The sequence below is a fragment of the Motacilla alba genome, chromosome 2 (genome assembly GCF_015832195.1).
Source record: "Motacilla alba alba isolate MOTALB_02 chromosome 2, Motacilla_alba_V1.0_pri, whole genome shotgun sequence".
Taxonomy (NCBI): Eukaryota; Metazoa; Chordata; class Aves; order Passeriformes; family Motacillidae; genus Motacilla; species Motacilla alba.
Genome location: NC_052017.1, coordinates 56,941,352 through 56,961,250, shown reverse-complemented (window position 1 = coordinate 56,961,250; position 19,899 = coordinate 56,941,352). Strand labels below are relative to the sequence as shown.

Genomic DNA, 19,899 nt, shown 5'->3' with positions numbered 1-19,899 from the left:
GGTGAACCTTTGCTAAACTCACTCCAGTTTGTCTTTGTTTTTCTTTGATGGGGGATCCCATACTACTCGGTTTTTTTCAGTGACCTGAGCTGAAATTTCTATTTAACTCTGAAACAGCTGGAAAAATTCACTGTATTTCCAACACATAAAGGGTGTATACTGTTGATGTATTATCTGCTTGTAAGATTTCTAACCTGAAAGAAACCAGTTGATCGTAAGAGCTAAAACTGTTCTACATACTGATTTGAAGATGAAGTCAGGAAACTGAATAAAAACGTGGTTGGAGAAAAGTCACGTTGGTGGCAGGGCCACAGTTTGGAGTTCATTCCAAGTTTTCATGTTGCAGGTTGTTTTCAGAAACACATCTATTATAAGAAAGTTGCATGGAGGAAAGTCTAAATTCTTCTCTATTCATAGAGCCTCAAATCCTTGTAGGAGGATATAGTCATGCACATATGATCAGCTTTCACTATCATGCCTTCTTGGATCTTTTGCTACTAAGATGCTCTACCTATTCTTTGCCACTCTTGCATCTATACTTTGGCATTTCCACAATGAAGGTTGTCAGGAAGCTTTTGTGGGTCTCTGAATTTATTTAAAGTCATAATTTATTTAAAATCATCAAAATTGTTGACTTAATTAATGCAATGTCCACTGTGAAAGGTTTGAGCAAAGAGCTAATGATCTCTTCAGATATGGTCCACATGTAAATTTCTGAAAATGAAATTAAATACAAAATTGGAGGGAGTTTCAAGAAAGTGGGTCATTTTAGTTGTATCAAAATGTTGATAGAGAGATTTTGTAAAATATTTAGAACTTCTAGGGGAATTATGGCTATACTAGGAAGATTTGTAAGTGGAATACTTCTCCAAAAAGTATGTTTTAGCTGTTGGGAATTGTAGCTCAAAAATTGATCATATCTGCCATACTCAAGCCTAATAACTATCTACTTGGTGTCCTTAGGAATACCTAAAGGATGATTAGTATGTGAATATCCTTGTACAGTATCTTCTATGCAATTCAGTGGTAAGTCTTCTGCCAGAAAGCCCTGGAAAGAAAGGGTTCATATTGGGAATGTCTTCACACAGGCTATTCTTAAACTACCACTTACACAAGTGCCTACACACTAGATACACAAATGTCCTTTCAGACTTCAGCTGCTGACTGTGCAGTGTAGTGCAGTGCAGTGATGCTAACTGTCTTCAGCCAGTCTTCCAGTGTACAATAAAGCACCTAGGAACCTTTGCACATTTGAAGCCCATCACATGTTGAGAACATGAGCTGCTAGGAAAAAAAAACAAGTGCAACATTGTGGTCATTATTGTATTTCATAGCCAGTGTGTAATTGACTAAACAAGGTACTGAAAGTTCAATAATGTATAACCTTGATTTTCCAGAAAATGCAAGTGCATTGCTGTATGTGTTAAACATAACAACAAGCCAATATTTGAGATGTCATTCAGAATATAATAAGTGTCATTTGCCCTGCCCATCTAAATTTAGTTGTCCAAGAAAACATGCATTAAAAAAATGCTTTCAGTTTTTTCTTCATTCTTTGATCATTGAAGTGATGATGTAAACTTCTCTAGTAAATCATATTATTGTGAATAATGCACGGCAAATTCTCATTGTCATTTGTGGACTTTAATAGCATTTGAATAAAGCTTTTGGAAGTGATTTTTTCTGTCTTCTGTACCTAGGAAAACTAAGAACCATTTTCTCTGTGTTTCTTTATTTTGTTGATCCAGAAGAAATTAATTTTACAAGCTTGAATTCCCATACTGAGGAGGCATGGAGTCCTGCCGTGTTTCTCATTAACACTCTCCAACATGCCAGAAGGATGAATGTTTGGTATAAATAGTGAGGATATAATATGCTCATCTGAGAAAGCCTCTGAGCATGTGCTAGGGCTTTAGTAAAGTCAGCAGTTGTTAAATACATGCTTAAGAGTTAACCAAGGAAATGTTATGTCCTTGCTGAACCGAGAGCTCCGTGGTAAAAGGAATAGATTATACTTAAACCTTTGAGAATATTTCTGTGTGGTATAACACTTCTTGCTTTGTAGAAATAAGATGTGAGTTATAACCTCAATATCTCGCACCCTCTTTTTAAGGCGCATATATATATATATATATATATATATATATATATATATATATCTTTAAAGCAAAAGTTATTTTCTTCAGATTTTAATGAACTTCCTATGGCTGAAGTAACAAAATAAGGAATGAAGAAGACTGAAATTATATTTTTTAACATCAATTAATAAAAATGCTAATTGCCTCCTTATTTTCCCTGTATTTTCAAAAATTTATTTAATATTAAAGAAATACAAATATTGCCTCTTTTATGAGTCTGTCATTAATGCACTTTTTTATAGTTCACATTTCTAAGAAAAGAACAGTTCCCAAAATGTTAAGAATGAGGTTACATAAAGTCTGTTTGATAGATTCTTTACATCTCATGTTGGAGAAAGATGAAGTAATTTTCATTTGCAAATGTGAGATGTTTATCAAAAAGCATTGCTTCTTGACTAGAGTGTTGTTTTGTTCTGACCATGAGGGGGTACAAATGCCTGCAAGTGTGTATGTCTGCATGGGAATGCAAATCTTATAAATATTATTTTTCTGACCAACAGATATTTCCTGGACTGATTCTCTCAGACATAAAGCCTGCCAAAAGAATGAAGTTCAAGACAGTCTGCTATCTGCTTGTTCAGCTCATGCACTGTCGCAAGATGTTCAAAGCGGAGATCCCTTTCTCCAACGTCATGACGTGTGAGGATGATGATAAGGTAGTCCATATGGGCCAGGTGCACTCTTTGGGCATCAATTCCAGGACTGCATCAAGCACACCATCTTTGAGAACATAGGGGATGATGTTACAAACTCATAAAGACTCATTATGGTGTTCTTGCTGGAGCTAGAAAAATCTAATTCCGACAGTAAAAACCAAATTTCATTATAAAAGTCCTCAAATTTGGAGCTGCTCTTGGAAAAGCCAGCATAGGTGTCTTTGTGGCTTCTGTTAAGGGCTTTTTTCACAGGAACTGGAATTTCTGAGGCTGTTTCCATTCTTTTAAACATATATTCTTTTGCATCTTTTGACCATCCTAGTCTGAAATTGATGGTGACAAATGCAAACCAACAGAATAATTTTTTTTTCTCTAGATGGTTCTCTGAAATATGAAAGGCAACTGATTAGCCAAACCCCCTCTTTGTCCATAATACAAATCCTAAACATAAAAGTCCCTAATAAGAATATAAATGCTGCTTTCTTGGATGCCTGGTAATTCCATAAATCCAAACTCTTTACATACTAGTAGCCTGGTTTGCTTCTTTTCTGTATATGAACATACCTGAAATTTATGGATAAAAACTGTGAGAGCTGCTCGTTCCATGTTCTTTGACAGCAGGTGGCAACGTTACACAAGTCATTCCACCACTGAGTGGCAGCATGTGAGCACTGGAATCAGTAATTCAATTTGACTGATTGCTTCACATTCCTTTTCTTTTTTTCATTTATTGAAGACTCAGTCTAACTGTTACTTTCAGAAAGCATTCAAACTTTCATATTTTGAGTTTTATATGTGCTTTTGTTTCTTCTGCAGAAAAAGGGGAGAAAAGTCAATTAAATCCTTTTAAAAACAGTTTCCATTAAGACTTTCAAAAACTCCCAATTTGATTTTGAAATCGGCCATGTACAAGGCCTTCCAATTGGGATTTAGTGTTATCTTTGAGTATTTTAAAAAAATAACCCACACATTCTTCTTAGGATGTGCAATACATTACTTTTTTTGTGTCTTGTGTACATGTATGTATAAATATGGTAATATTTATACATACATGTACATATAATACACAGAAAATACCCATGTGGATTTGTTAGGGATCTGATTAAATTTTTTTCATGCCAGAACATTGGCAGTGAAGTTCTACAATGCTATTAGTAACAGAACTTGTCGTTCTGGGCTTTTGCAACTTTTATGTAACACATCATGAATTTCTACCATATTATGCTAATATAAATACACTGTGTTACAATGTAGGGTTTCTTTAGAGTTTTCAGTACTCAAATCATGTAAATAAAGTAAAACATGGAGTCTTTAAAGGCTTTGAATCCAGTGCATTTCTGACAAACATAAATACTGGATCTTGATCATATATAAGACATGATGTAAGTCTACTGTGGCAAAATAATACTAGAGATAAAAATAAGAGACCTAGAGGAAATAATTATATGTGAGAAACAGCTTTTTTGATTAAGAATAAAAACTGTAACCCTGTTTCAAAATGGCATAGATAATATAATTCATTCCATATATCAGAATAACACCCATATTCATCTACCCTCATTTCAGGTTTTGATGCAAGGAAACATTTATATAAATACTGTTTTCCTCCCCCCTGTTGTTATACTATAGGCTTAAATTTGAATTGTAAAAAATCCTTGAAGATGTATTTCTGCTGCAACTAATGCAATACATATGCTAACTAATTATAGTTTATTGAGGGCAAAATTGTATCTTTCTGACACAGAAATTCCTCTTTCTATTATTTTCCTAAAAGCACTCAATTTCCTTACAAATTTCTGATACAAATGTTTCTTCAAGAAAACAAATTTCTCTCCGTTTAGAAACACTGAAAATAGTTGTTTGGTTGGCAATTTAAGCTCTCTAATCAATGTATGTCCCTAAGATTAGTTTTCATGTTGAAACCATTAGCTCTTACATCAAAGACAATTTACCAGGTAATGGGATCTGATAGCTTGAAGAAAAATGTAACCTTATAATTGTTTACTGCTGGTGTAGACTCCTCTCTACATTTAAAGCCAGCAAAGCAAGACTTGAAAAGTTACTTTATCTTTACTAGGGTCCATTTTTCTTCACAAACAGAAAACTAAGGTACCAGTCAGCAGATAACCCTTCTCACTATTTATAAAAATTTAGATATAATATAATAATAATAATAAGCTATGTAAGCTAATCAACTGCAAGAGTTCACAATTTGTTCACTTATGAGGTACTCCTAAGAATTTATTGTGAAATAAAAAAGGAAACTGCTATTCCTGCAAAATTAGTTAGATAGCGATCACCATCTTTTTAACCATCTGGATTAAAAGGATATATTGTATAGCCTCTAGAGTGGGTATTTAGGACTGAGTATTCTGAAGAGAGAAATTTTGTTTTCTTCTTTATCATCTTTCTGACATTCTCTCCTTATTATATCCTGCACAGACTTGTTATTTCATAATGTTTTGAACTGTCTTGAACTCTGCAGATGCTAGACAAAAAAATATTCCTTTAACTTTAGAGAAATAATAGAACTTGCCTGAGCTTTGTTGTTAAAACTCTTCTGGGAAGTAGGCTTGACCCTTGTCCAGTTACAGAACAGATCTAGCCATAATGGTTTAGATTAAAGTGCCCTCAGCTGGAGGTTGCCACCAGTGTGGCTGAGATGCTGCTCACTGTCTCCTGAGTCCTCTCTATGAAAAGTGAGACAGCTTGTTTAGTATCTCTTTTAGATATGCTCTGTGATAAATATTTTCCACTGGAAAGGACTATGAGTAATTATCTTATAGTTGTGCTATCTCAGCCCTGGAGGAGCCAGTTAGGCAAAGGTTAGTTTTGATAATTTGTTCGATGCCTCTATCTGGATCTGCAAGTGCACTGGAGGCATACTCAAGAGGTCTCAACAAGAGAGCCAATTGGGTGAGTTAAAGATAACAAAACTTGAGATTTCAGACCCTCTCTAGTCACACGTGGTCATTGTCCAAGACTTTAAGGTAAACTATCTTTTGGAAACATGTATTGTTACCTAGACAGTAGGACTTTTCTTGTGTTATGAAGAGCCTGGTTATTTTGTCTTCAAGATGTCCAGAGCTCAATGTCTTCTGTCAAGAAAACAAACCAATATAAAACCATTTTGCAAGGTAAAATAACCCTACTGGGTACAAACTGATTATTTCCTCAGTGGCAGAGGAGTGTCAGGGTCATGTGTGAAAAGAATTTCTGGATTAAAATCTTGGAATGAAGTGGGAGTTTTCTCTTTGATTTGAATGATATCAGGATTTCAGGTAAGGAATTTTAAAAAGGTGACATTCACACAGGGATAAGAACTCTGTCTTTTGTAGTTGCTCTGCATAATGAATTCCCCATCCTCTCTGTGAGCTTGAAGTAATGTGAACAGCAATGCAAAATCTCAGTGCTAATAAAATCTGTGCTTCCTTCTTCATCCATATTACAGAGGAGAGCATTAAGGACAGCCTCTGAAAAACTCAGGAATCGCTCCTCTTTTTCTAACAATATTGTATACAGCACTCCGGGAACTCGAGTGAACCGATACATCAGCCGCTTGATAGAGGCCCGGCAAACTGAGTCTGAGATGGCTGACTTGAACTTCATTACCCTGAAGTATAAGCAAATTGAGCGGGAAAATAAAGTAAGGGAGTTTAAAATTATTTTTACTGATTTCACTGACCATAAGCCCACTGGCATTGGGGGTTTTGTTTGGGTTTCATGTAATATTTAAATTCTACTCACTATCTTAAATATTCCACTGGACTTTCTCTCAGTTAAGAGGGTAACATTATCTCTACCTTCTATGGAAACACTTGAAGGGGATAAAAAGAAAGATTGGTGTTTGTGGTAAAAACATATCCTCTGAACAGAGAGAGACATAATTCTCTCCCAGGATTTTCCTGGGAAGCTGTAAGAAGCTGTGAGAAAGTTCAGGGAAGAGAATGAGAAACAATTCTTAACACCATTTGCTGCACCTGTTGTTCTGCACATGTAGAATGTGTTATGGAGATTGTTTACCAATGGGTGATTTCTTAATTGGACACTGGATGGTGTTTGGATGGATTGACCAATTAAGTTAAAGCTGTATTGGACAGTCTGTAAGGGTTATGAGTTTCTTAAGAGTATAGTATAGCTTATTAAAACTATTGATCAGCCTTCTGCAATCCTGGAGTCAATGCTCATTATTCCCAGTTCAGGGGACCGTTGCCACGATAGGTATTGTCCTACTTGTCAGTATCCTACTCCATGTCTTATATCCTGTGTTTTGGTCTTTCTTTTCCTTCTCCAAACTGTTTGAGTCACTTGTTTAATGCTGGCTCAGTGCAATGTGTCTGCCTACTCACTCATCTGCTTTGGAGAAGTGTTATTGACAAGAAGATGCATAGGTAGCCTGATAAGTATTGATGCAGAAATTCTAGAAAATATTTTTTAAAAACCCAAAAAAACCCCCAAACATTACATCTCTGGACAAGGTTGCATTATACCAGTGTGGCAGTGCTGAAAGCAGAGGATTTACTCAGATTGTACAAGCATGCATATCAGTTAACAATTGTTCCTACCTTTTAGGAGTATTTTTTGTGAATACAAATTATTTGTATCTACAGTCTTTACTTTATGTGTTTGAAAAAACAATAGTATGGTTTTGAATTAATTTGGCAGTAACATTTATTTTTCCACTGTAAGTCACTATGTAGTCTAAGATTTCAGGTCACTACTGCTTCAAGTTAGAAGGCTGTATGCCATATTGGACCCAAATTTTTTAAGGTTTTAAGCATAAATTTTGGGTTCAAGTTTAGAAAGTAATTTATTATTAGGCTGTAACTTTTTTGTCTAAAAATAAAAAGTCTTCTGGTGTAAATGATACTGAACTTCGGGTCTTTCTGAGAAACACTTTTGTGTTTCGACCCCTAGAAATCTTCCTCTCATTAATACTGTAGCTTAGTGGAATCAGGAACAGTAGCTGCTCCAAACTGAGCCCACGTATCTCATTAGCAGCTGCCTCCAAGTTCACTCATTAGAGTCCTGTCCTGAGCAGCTGAGGTGACAGAACTTCTTGAATGCAGCAGCAAGAAGTCTATGGCCTTTTATTATGATGAGTAAACAGAGGGAGGGCCACACCCTTCTGGTTCAAAGTGGCTGACTTTTTTTCTCAAAAAGATAAACTTATATCTGATCCTAAACCAGTTTTGACTAGTTACAAGGTGAAAGAGAAGTCTGTCAAGGAAAATCTTGTGTAGACTTCCCTCATCTGTTTTTTTTCAGTGCAAATTAAGCCATCATGTTTTTAACTAAGTAGGGGCATGTTTTATTTTAGGAAACAGTTCTTTTAGGATACAGTTCTTTCTTACTGAGAATGGACAAGTGTGGGTGTCTGGGTATATATGAAATATTTACTGTCTTCACTTCTTCCTTTCTTTAACAGTACCACCAGCTTCAGGATGAGTACTTCACCAGTGCTGTGGTTCTCTCACTAATTCTAGCTGCCTTATTTGGCCTTGTCTACCTTCTAATAATACCACAGTAAGTTTCTGCCTCTTGCCATCGTAACTCAAAGTGCAACATCCTCAGACATCCTGCACAGTTCAAAAATTAAAGTCTTTGGAACAGGAATGGGGACCTCACATGGGAGATTCTCTGTTAGTATACCCCTCAGTCTAATTGTTATCTCTTTCATTTGAAAACAGGAGACGCTTTTCCCTATATTTTTTTTTTCTTTTGTAGTAATGTGAACTTAGAGGAAAAAGATACATTTCAGTGTTTAAATAAAATTTTAGTGGCTATTTTTAACTTATTTAAAGCATTTCTGCATAACGAACAAAGGTGTTACAGCAGCTTTTCTAAATGTGTTTGTGCTACTTTGGATTAAGTACTTCAGGTATTGGTAGCAACAGAGATAAAACCCTGCAGAGTTTAATGGGAACAAAGTACTCAAAGTACCCATCCAGCTGCATTGAGGCCTGCATTTGTAGCATTCTTTGAAGTTTTTGGTATCAACACTATCCCTACATAAACTGTCTAGTGTGTATTTTGGCTATGCACATATAACTTGCAGTCCAACCTTGACTGCACTTGAGTAAGCATAACCAAATGGTGTGTTTGGGAGGTGTCCCATGCCTATTGTTGAGTGATTAGTTAATGATTACCTCAGATTTTGTCAGTTCTCTGTGAGTGCTTACTAAATAAAAAATAATTGGACCACTTTCAAATCTAGAGGAATTGTGTATAAGGTATAAAAATTATGAATAATGAACTTTTTTGAGATTAGAATATCAAAGCATTAAGAATAAACTTTACTCACTTTTATAACTGCTTCAGTGGGAATAGAACTGGCCACAGGATAATGCTTTCTAAAATTCCCTTTAAATTATGGTATTTTCTATTCACAAATCCCCAGTTAGAATAATACTTCTATATTCTATTATTTCTAGTTGAAGGATTGAAAAACAGTTTATTCACATTAATAAAATAGAAACACTGATTTATAATATAGTATCTTTCATCTAAAGAATTCAAAGTAACTCAGTCATCATTTACATCATTTCCAGACTAATGACTTTGCTGACTAATTGGAGCAGGATTAACAAGTCTTTCATCTTTTTCTTCAGTGAGCCACGGCTGCAGTGCATAGCAGTTTTGAACAAGGAGAAACAAAGTGTAGTTGAAACTAGAATGAATTTCCAAGAATCATACAATAGCCTTTCAAAAAACTACTGTCACTTAAAAACAGATGGGCAGAGATTCAGTTTAAGTAGTGATCTGACAGACACACAAGCTCCAGAAGAATATCAGCACAGAAGGTAATGAAGATGGACTGGGCTAGTTGAAAAGGCCATCCACTGAATGCTCCTAAGTTCTTCCTTGCAGTGGCTGAGTGGTGGCTTCATATAGCCAAATTCTTCTTGGGCTCGTCTTTTGCTGTGACACAGATGCAAACATGAGCTAAATTAAAACTTTGGAAGTATAGGAAAATTTCCCCCCTTTCCAGAGTTTGGAGCTTTAAGCTGCTGTTTAGATGCCAAAGTAGTTATACATATGGCAAGAGAATGCAAAAGCCAATACAAGGCTTGTAATATGTTACCTTAATGGGAGAAGTTATAAATATATTTCAAGGAGGAGGTTGATCGTCGAGACAAGAAAATGTCAGAGGAAAGTCAATTACTGCATAGATATACAGAAACAAATAGGCTTGCTGTTGTCACAATTCTTATCATCGTTTGAGCAAAACAGCTTCTCAACTAAAGACACATTTTATATTCCCAGATGGAGGTGGTCAAACTAAGGCTGTGTTCCTATCAACCTAAGCTGTCCAATTATGGAATCACATATACAGTGTAGCCACTAAAAGCCCTGACTATGAACCCTTCTAATGTCAGATTCTGTGTTTACTTTTTAAAAAAGCAATGTAGCCCTTTTTAGATGCCAACTGGAATGTCTGTCAGGGTCCCACTCAGCACTACTGTCAGTTGTCAGCTATTGCTGCGTTACAAGATGTTGTTGCAGAGATGTCCCCTGCATTCTTTTCTAGCATGCTACCATCCTGAATACAAGTGAATTCTCTAAAGGCATGAGATCCTGCCTTGATTAATACTTGTATTCAGAGTCCACACTAACAGCATGAGAGTCACCTTCCCATTCTGGGTGCACACACTACACCACAGAATTCTCCCAGTTCCTGTATCAGTACAAACTGTTACACTAATTTGAAATCAAAGTCAAGTAGTTAGAAACTCTACAGGAGAATTGCACACTTCTGCTGTTAGAAACCCTGTATAAATAATCTTTTTCCAGGAATTGTCAAGGGCACAGATACATAAATGCCTGAATTCATTGCTCACATGGCTTCTGGACTGACTGGTTTGTTCTCATAAGTTAGAAAAGAAGGTGTGAAGACCATGTTTGCAGCTGTCATACAGCCCTGGCATGGGGCCAGGCTGTCCCTGAGCAGAAACCAAATGCACCCACACTGGTGGACTAATTTTTGTCAGCTTGCTCATATCCATAAGGTACTTTTCCAAAAAAAGTTTTCTGGAGAAAGTTCTTGGTTTGCACCCCTCTTCTCATTAAGAACAAGCCTATTTTGATAGATCAGAAGAGGGAAGATTAAGAATTTAAGAATTATTACATCATCTTTGTGAAACTTAAGATTTGTCTAACCATTGAGGAAGACTCAAAATGAGGGAATTTTTCTGTTTCATTAGAAGGCAGGTTTCTCTGATTTTATTTGACTGGCTAAGTGTCTAAATTGAATGACCATTAATTTCTGAACCTTTGAGAAAGAGAAATGAGACAGAAAAAGCATCTTGTAACTGTTAACACTACTGCCAAGGCCAAGTAATTGAGTTATACAAGACTCAACATGCTGAATATTTTGCACTAGCCTGCAAATAGAAAGTGTCTCTCCTGACAACCATACATTTGAATTTTTGAGGTTCTTTGATCTCCTTTCTGACATCAGAGCAGGGACCATTTACAAGAGCATTTACTAATTTCATAGTCTTGAGAGCAGTGGACATCACTTCTTAATTTGCACTGTGATGGTTAGTATAACAGCAAGATTGAGGAGAACATCCTCCATCATTTAAAAAATACAGTTTTAGAAGGACCCCTAACTGTAGTTTGTTCTCATCTGTTACTGAGTTGCATTGCATTACTTCTATTGTGTTTTGATTCTAGGAGTACCGTAGTTCTTGTTCTCCTGGTGTTCTGCATATGCTTCCTAGTGGCTTGTATTATGTACCTACATGTCACACGAGTACAAGTAAGTGATTTAAGATTTTGTGACTGTTCTTCCCTTTGGTGTCCATCGTATGTTTGTCCCTTGGAATATGAAGCCATCAGTGCATGCTTCACAGATTCACAGAGTCTGCAATTTATGTGTTTAAAGTTCCTTAGTAAGTAATGTATTAGACACTTCAAAACCAAAGATCAATCATCTGAAAGTAGGCTTTTTACATGAGTAATTGTTACAGCAGTGGAGCATTCAGTGCCATTCAGTGGCATTAATTCTTCACTTGTTTTTTGCTAAATCTTCCCTGAACACCTACGACTAAATATTGTGTTTATTTAAACTGCTTTAACTGGATTTTACTCCTTTCCGACTACAGAGCACAATAGTTCTCCCTTTCATTCCAGCTGGTCTGGGTGTAAAGTCCTGCTAACATCCCCTCTGTTTTCAGAATTTTTCCTGCCAAAACAGCAGCTGTTTTGATGGTAAAGCACAATGTTTTGCACACACAATCCTTGGCCTTTTCAAAACCTTCAGTAATGATTAATTCTCCTGCATTGTATTTTCACAACAGTAATGATGCAGAAGGACATTTGGTTGTTTTAGGGGAGAAATAGGTCTGCCAGATCAGAATAAAGCATCTACAGGCTAATTTTCTGATGAAAGAAATCTCTATTGGATTAATATAAATTCAGTCTTTTCAGACAAATATCAGGAAAAAACACCTACTCATTTAATGAGCTTTTCTGATCAGGACACACTAATTTTAGTTTTAAAAAGTGCCCTTTGGCAGAAGAAAAGTATGTGTTTTCATGGGAACATAAACAGTATATTAGCAGAATATCAGGTGCTGAAAAGAACATTATTTATGAACTTACAAAATTATTTGGGAATAACTTTGATGATCTCTTTTTTTATTAGGGCAGAGTAGTTTATAATCTGTTATTCTCTGTATAGATCATAGAAATGCAGACTTAGTTTGTAGCAAGTTACTTCTCTTTATACCATTTATCTGGGGCTAGTGCAAACATAAGTATTCCATCTGTTTTGTCAGACAGGAACATTTGTATTTATTCCAGGTTCCTCCAGAGATTCAGTCCTATACAGGATCAAATCCAGCATTAGCAAAATAAAGAAATATAAAAACTTATAATATCACAATTTGAAACTTTGTGGCAAAAAATAAGTCTTCTAATAATGAAAATTCGTATGATGTGGATAATGGATATACAATTGTAAAACAATCATTCCCCTATTTTAATCAGTCTTATGGCACTTACTTGCACTTTTACACTGCACAAGTGACAGCTTCTCCATGCTTTAGTATTAAATACCTCACTCACAGAACTACTGTAATAATATTTTACTGTACCCATTACCTACAATTTTGGTAATTTGACACTACTTATTTAGTTAATAAAAATTTCACAAATAAAAGAAAACAAAGAAAATGAAGCCCAAAATTCTATGCTATAATAAAAGTGACGATAAAATCTTAGAATGACTTAAAGTCAGAAGTATAAATCCTAATAGTGTCCAAATTTTAATTCAGACATGTCTCATACCTTATCTTTTAAAGGTTTGTTTTCCATTTTAACCCAATAGCCTCGCATGTCAACATTTAAAACATGTATGTGCTAAACAGACCAAAAAAATTGTCTGTGCAATGTGTCAGGACATGTGATCGTTGAATCCATATTTTCCTTTATCCCTATTAACCATCTAGCATTATCTTCAAACCAATGGTATTATCTCTTTAATAAGCAGTAGACAGCTTATTTGGTTGCAAACATAATTAATGGAATGTATATTTTTTCTTCAAGCAAAATTATTTTCTATTTTATTTATATGGATAAAACCACATATGTTTCACCTCACTTGTATACAGGATTCTGGTCTAGTTAAGTGGACAGCTTGATGGGTAAAATACTATGGAGATAATCACATTCAGAACATAGCACTTTATAGTTATACTTTACCTTGAAACCAGTAATAAGTGGGATAATACAAGAGTTTATCCTGGATCCTATCCTGTGAGGCATTTTTATCGAATGCCTGGAGAAGGACATGGCAAATACTCATAGTTTTCAAGTGACATAGTTGTCAAGTTTCCAAGTTACTACAATTTTGTGAGAACAGCTGGCAGGATGACTATTGAGAGGGTCCTAGATAGGTTGACAGAATGGGCAAACAGGAATCTTATAAATATAGAATGTATAATGCAAAGTCCAGGTCCTGAGAAGAAATAATGCCATGCAATGACGCAGGAGGAGTAACCAACTCTGCAAAAATGGCCCTGAGACTCTGGGGGTCAAGGCAGACAGTACTTTTGAGCCCCCTTAGGTCCCTTTCAATGAGAACTTTATGATGAATGAATGCAGAAATAGTCTTTTTTTCATAGTGTAATTTTGGACATTGCTCTATCTCCCTTGAGATGCAGCTTTTCAATCTCAGATTCCTATAATCTGAGCTATTTTTTCTTCAGTATGCTCAGTTTTATTAAAGGTGATATGCCTCAGGTATCCCAGTCTATTTTATTGATGCTAGTACTTACACTGGTGTAGAAAATTAACTCAGATCTATAATACAAATCTACTACTGATATTATATTGATTGCTCCACACCTACGTTTACATGGACTTAACCTGTATTGAAGCCAGAATATATTTGTAGATTCATGCTTACTTTTTTTTTCCCCCCCATATTTGCTGTATTCTGAAGTCTACAGTAGTCTTTCTCTGACTACTTGGCTGCCTGCTGGAAGCTATGTTTTTGAGGCTGGTGATACCCATGAAATTAACAGATTTTCTTCAAAACTGTTGACTTTCATCCAAAAATCAGGTGTCTGATTGCTCCATTTAACCTTAAGTGAAATTCAACCTTGATAAATCTGAGCTTCCTCCTTTTAAAGTACACAAGATAGTCCCCACTTTAAATCTGACTGTTTCTTGGATTGTATTCTTGACCCTTGAAGTCACTAGAAGTCCTGTGGTCCAACAGATACATCTAGTAGATAATAGATGCCCCAAACATTCTCAGTGCATGGGGAAAGGAAGGAAAGCAGCCTTACCTGGAAGCAGAGTCGATCAGAATGACTGGAACAGGCCTAAGTGCACAGCCTGACAGACTTACCCTTCCTCTCTCACATTCTGCCACCGGCTTCATAGCCACAAGAACGTAACACTTAATAGTGTGACAAATGGAATCAAGGTAAAAGTGGAGGTAAACAAAATGTTCACAAGACTCCATTTCACCAGATATTTTTGTTGTCTACTGCTGTTTCTGAAAAATTCAATGTTTCTATGAGTCACAATAATTAAAACTACCCTGGCATTTAACCTGCCTTTTATAGCAGAAGACACATATACCACTCCAAAATTCTATGCTATCACAGTATGTTCTCTTGGATCACCATTTGCAAGGCAAAGGAGCTGAAAATTTGCAACTCAAAAGTTGCTTTGGGTATTTTCTCCATGACAGCAAAATCAAATGCCATCCTAGAATATTATTTACATCATGAGTAGATATACAACTAAAAATTTCTAAGAGTTTTAATTATAGTGAGAAATAATATATAGCAATAGTCATTTCACATTTATTATCCCCAAAATCACAATTAACATTAAAATGCACCTACACACTAGCAAGTGAATAACAGTTACTCTACAACAATAACTGCAATTTCATAATTAGCAGTACAGGTGAAATTTCTGTATCCCTTATTCACTTCTCTTTATAGACTACTAAAAAATAACAACCCCACTTTAAAAATACTTTAAATATTTTAAATATAAATAATATTTTTTTCTTTCTTAGTGTTTTCCAGGGTGCCTGACAATACAAATTCGTACCATTTTGTGTATTTTTATTGTGATCTTAATATACTCTGTGGCTCAAGGCTGTGTGGTGAGTATTTGAATTAAGTTTCACTTAAACTAGCAATGTGTTTAAAGAACATGCTTGTGCAGATCCCTTAAACACATACCATATTCTCATCTGATGAATTCCTACTTGTTTCATTTTTCATACTTGCAGAGCATGCTTTTTCAAAATTAAATCCCTTTGCTTCAATTGGAACTTTCATTGGCCTGAGACAGTGTATTGAATTAGGAAAGGCAAAGCCATTAGCAAATTACACAGATAATACCTATTCAAAACAAACATAAATTTGTATTTATTAACTTCAATTGAAATGGTATGCAAACTTCCACCTAAGTATTTGTCAGTCAGTTGCCTTGACAAATTCCTAGCGCTCATCTTTAGCATTTTGGCTGCTAATGCTAATGAATTAAACATGTTAGGGTACTCAAAGGAAAGAATCCATATAAAAATAGCACATGAAACACAACTGGAAATGCTGAGAAGGCAGATGTTTCAAATCATGCTTCTCTGCAGGAATTTGACAATATGGTCTGACCATTAAGAAGACATGAGCAATACTCAGTGCTGAGATGCAGAGCCCCATATTTTTTATTTTGTTTTTTGTATTTTGTGTATTCACTCATCCCTGGACCTGCCCTGAGAACTAGCTTATCCCCATGAACAGACTGGGCAGAGGGTACCTTTTCTGTGGAATCCAATGTCCTGAGAAGAACCAAGATTTGCTGATGTTGAGACATTTCTGGGAATTCCTGAACATCATCTGTGTGAGTAACACACAGCCTTAATAGCACACAGATGTTTTTATGGTTCCATAAGTGCAAAATGCATAGAGCTTTGCAGTGATTCCAGGCTAGCTTCTCAGCAAATTCTATGTATCTGACTTCAGAATTGAGATGAAAGTTATGACAGCTAAAACTTTTGTGAATCAGCCTCCACAGATCTGACCCTTACTTTGACCAAATGAAACAGGCACCATTGTTGCCACTTAAAGATAGTGAGAATGAGAAACCAACATTGTAAGCCCTAAGGCAACGCTGAACAATAGTGGAAGACAAATTAGAATTCAGAAGTTCTGACTTCCAACAAGGGAGGGATCATTCAGTTACAACCGAGAACATAACTTAATCCATTTCTGAACAAAAATAACTTGTAACCTAAGTCAAAATGTTAAATCAGTAGAAATTACTAGTTCCTGCAAAGTAAGGCCTCTAGAATTCTCATCTGTCAGAAGAGCTACGTGTTGACATTCGACTACTGGTTGTATAGCAGATGATATTTTCCTGGATGGATTCCGGATCACTGATGAAGCCCTCATGTATGTGTATGTTTTTGGATAATTTTAGTATGAAAGTATTTTTAAGGATATTGAACAAAATCCCATTAAAAGGGAATTTTCATTTCACTTTCTCAATCTCATTTCATAGTGTTACCCATTATGAGTTTAACTCACTTTTTTTTTTTATTTATTATGTCTCATCTTTCTAAGTTAATAAAACCCCTTCTAAAATATGTGGTTTAATCACCCTTCAGGATTCAGTCACTTTACAGCATGCTATAAAATTTCATTGTCAGTGGTCAGGATGAAATGAAAAGGTCTTATAACGCACTTCAAAAGAGATGCTTAAGTACAGGGCAGGACTTATGTGATGGTGCCTGTTAAATCGATTTCATACTACCATCCCATTCTCCCCTACTTATACTAACTCTTTTCCTTTGTAAGGGGTGAAGGTTGGACTGCAGTTAAAACTGGAGCTTTAGGGACTTGCACTATTTGCCAGAAATTCCTCTCCTCCTTGGGTAACAGCTCTGAGATATTTACATGACATTGTCTTTAGGAAAAGCAGGTTAGATTTCCCCAAATTTCCCATAAGAGATATATGAAAAAATTTTATTTCCCAGTGTAAGAAGGAAATGGAACTCCTTGGATAACTGAAATGACAGGGGTAATTAAAGATGAGTCCTTGTATTTGAAAAATACGTGACAGCAGAAGTAGCTGTGAGATGGAAAAAGAGGTTATGTTTTTCCACTCCATTTTTCATTCAATTAAAATGTTTTATTTTGTATTCAAGTAATTGATGTTTATGTGATTTACACAGTCAGTAAAACAATAATTTATTTCTGTGCTCTGTAAAAGAACCTTTTTCACCTGCATGGCCAAATAAAATGTTAACTGAAGTTCCTTAATTTTGCAGGAATATCCTGGCTTGAGAATATCTTAGGTTTGAGCACTGAGAGGGAAACTATTCAAATTGGTTGCCCTTACTGGCATCTAATTAACAAATTGTGTCTGTCCCCTAAAACTCAGTGGAGCATTGCAGGAAAAGGAGATTTTAATGCAGCATTGAGCTTAGTGGGAACTCCACAGCCATATTTTTTCCAATTAGCAAAGAACTACAGTCAGCCTCCATAGCAACTACATTTCTGCTTCTTTCATATTTAACATTCTTCCCTTCTCACCTCTCCTGTCTTTTCTAGGTTGGCTGCATGCCTTGGGTTTGGAATACCAATTCCAGCAGCTCAATAGTTATAATTTCTCCTGGTGGAACAAATAAAACAATGAATGAACTGCCATGTGACACAGCCCACTATGGTTTCCTTTCCTGTGTAGTGGGGACTCTCACCTTGGCAATATTTCTACGTGTATCTTCCTTGCCAAAAATTATTCTCCTGCTTTTTGTTACAATTTTGTACATAGTTATTCTGGAACTCAGTGGTTACAGAAAAGCAGTGGGGTAGGTATCTTGCAAAATTAAGCAATGGGTAGTTTTCTATAGATAGTCACACATTGACTACTTATTTCTGAATAGTCCTCTAGTGTTCAGTGCTGCCCACGAGTAAAGCATAAGAAACACATCAGTCATCCTCTCCCCACCAATTGTAGGATCTAGTAACATCCATCAACAGGAGAGCAGCTTTTGGGAGCTGGCAACTATTGCCCAATTGTTCTGTAGTCTTATGTTAATGTACCCCAGCTGAACACTCTGCATCGTATGGAATAGAAACACACAGTTAAAAACTTAACTGCCATATTTCAGCAGCCCTCAATCAATTGCAATTTCAATAAAGCTTTTGAGCTTTTGAATGTTTTTATATTTTCTAATTAAAAACATGCACATACATTACAATAATGCATAGCATCTAAAAATCCTCAAGAATTGCATGTTGGTGTGATGCAGCGATCAGATGTACTATCACCCATCTTCCTGCCCAGATGAGCCTCTTCAGAAACAGCTAGTGATTAGGAGGTACCCATGTGCTCTAAACTAAGGATCTGATATTAAATGTGCAGCGTTAGGTATTAGACCTGGAATAACACATTTATTTTCTTCTTATTTTTAAGGGGCGGCTCCTTTTATATGCGTGGCTATGAGCCAATACTCGCTATTTTGCTATTTTCTTGCGCTTTAGCACTGCATTCAAGACAGGTGGACTTGAAACTGCGTCTGGACTACCTCTGGGCAGTGCAGGTAAATCACAGGACTTCATAGTATCCATGCACACAAAATGATGTCTGACTTTTTAAACTGGTTTTCAAATGCCTTCAGGACAAATTACTAGGAGTCAGACACTCAAACTTTTTCATGTCTCTTGGGGTTCACGGAGAAATATTATTTTAGAGCTTTCTTTCCACAGATCTATACAATTCCTTTTTCCTGGAGAAGTGATTTGTTTTTTTTTTGTTTCTTTGCAGTTGCTCCAGTATATCATTAATCAAATAATATATTTATATCCAAGATGCATTAGAAATAAACTGTTAACAATATAAATTTGAGATAAAAAATTAAATCCATGGGAGTTTTTATCTTATATTACAAAAAGGAGTGAAAGTGAAGCAATATTCAGGTAAACTGAAAAGAAGCAGGTAAAACTGATAAAAGGAAATATTTAAACATATATTATACAAAGAAACTATGGAACTCTTTCTCAGAGGAAGATCAGAAATTTATTTAGATACCAAGTGCAGGGACCATTTTTGAAAATGTATTTCCTAACTCTCATAGATACAGCAAAAACATATAGAAATTATATTAGCCATAACGTGGGCATCAGGATATGTCTACCTTCTGTCACACATCTCAGCAGTCTGATTCCCACCTCCAAAGTGTTTTACACTGGCCCCCAAGGGAAGGAGAAAATTGAATATGTAAGTTTATTTGGTGGAATTTGGAAGTTATCCGAACTTACACACCTGTTCTCACGTGTACCCTGTTAATTATTTTGTCAAGAGGACCATTTAAATCGTTACAGTGCTTGCTTTTACACATAACATAAAGACTGGAACGCATGGGTTACTGATTGACTGGAACATATCCCTGGCTCCACTGTATTACATAAAATGGAGAAATCAGTTACGAGTTCTATTATTTTCTGCTTGAAAAATTTTTCTGTCTAGCAGTTAAGCTGTATGAGTGTTTCTTGATTGACTTGATGTCCAAGACTGTGTTCCCTTCTTTTATGCTTTAAGATTATCTTGTTATGCTTTAAGATTAT

At 35.8% G+C, this 19,899-nt stretch overlaps 1 protein-coding gene across 7 annotated transcripts in view; it reads left to right on the top strand.

The window, feature by feature from the left end:
• The window catches only part of ADCY1 (adenylate cyclase 1), a 161,521-nt gene that overhangs the window by 113,950 nt on the left and 27,672 nt on the right, over positions 1-19,899 (top strand). For 6 of the 7 annotated variants that reach the window (XR_005259798.1, XM_038162996.1, XM_038163022.1 and 3 more), the window contains 7 exons: positions 2,639-2,794; positions 6,246-6,440; positions 8,223-8,320; positions 11,474-11,558; positions 15,342-15,431; positions 17,884-18,140; positions 18,749-18,875. Coding sequence is in view for 6 of the 7 variants with exons in the window: in XM_038162996.1 (XP_038018924.1) it covers positions 2,639-2,794; positions 6,246-6,440; positions 8,223-8,320; positions 11,474-11,558; positions 15,342-15,431; positions 17,884-18,140; positions 18,749-18,875 (1,008 nt within the window). In the remaining variant the exon portion in view is untranslated. Of the gene's footprint in view, positions 1-2,638; positions 2,795-6,245; positions 6,441-8,222; positions 8,321-10,588; positions 11,423-11,473; positions 11,559-15,341; positions 15,432-17,883; positions 18,141-18,748; positions 18,876-19,899 lie in introns of those variants that run through there. The other variant, XM_038163044.1, reaches the window with a different exon arrangement.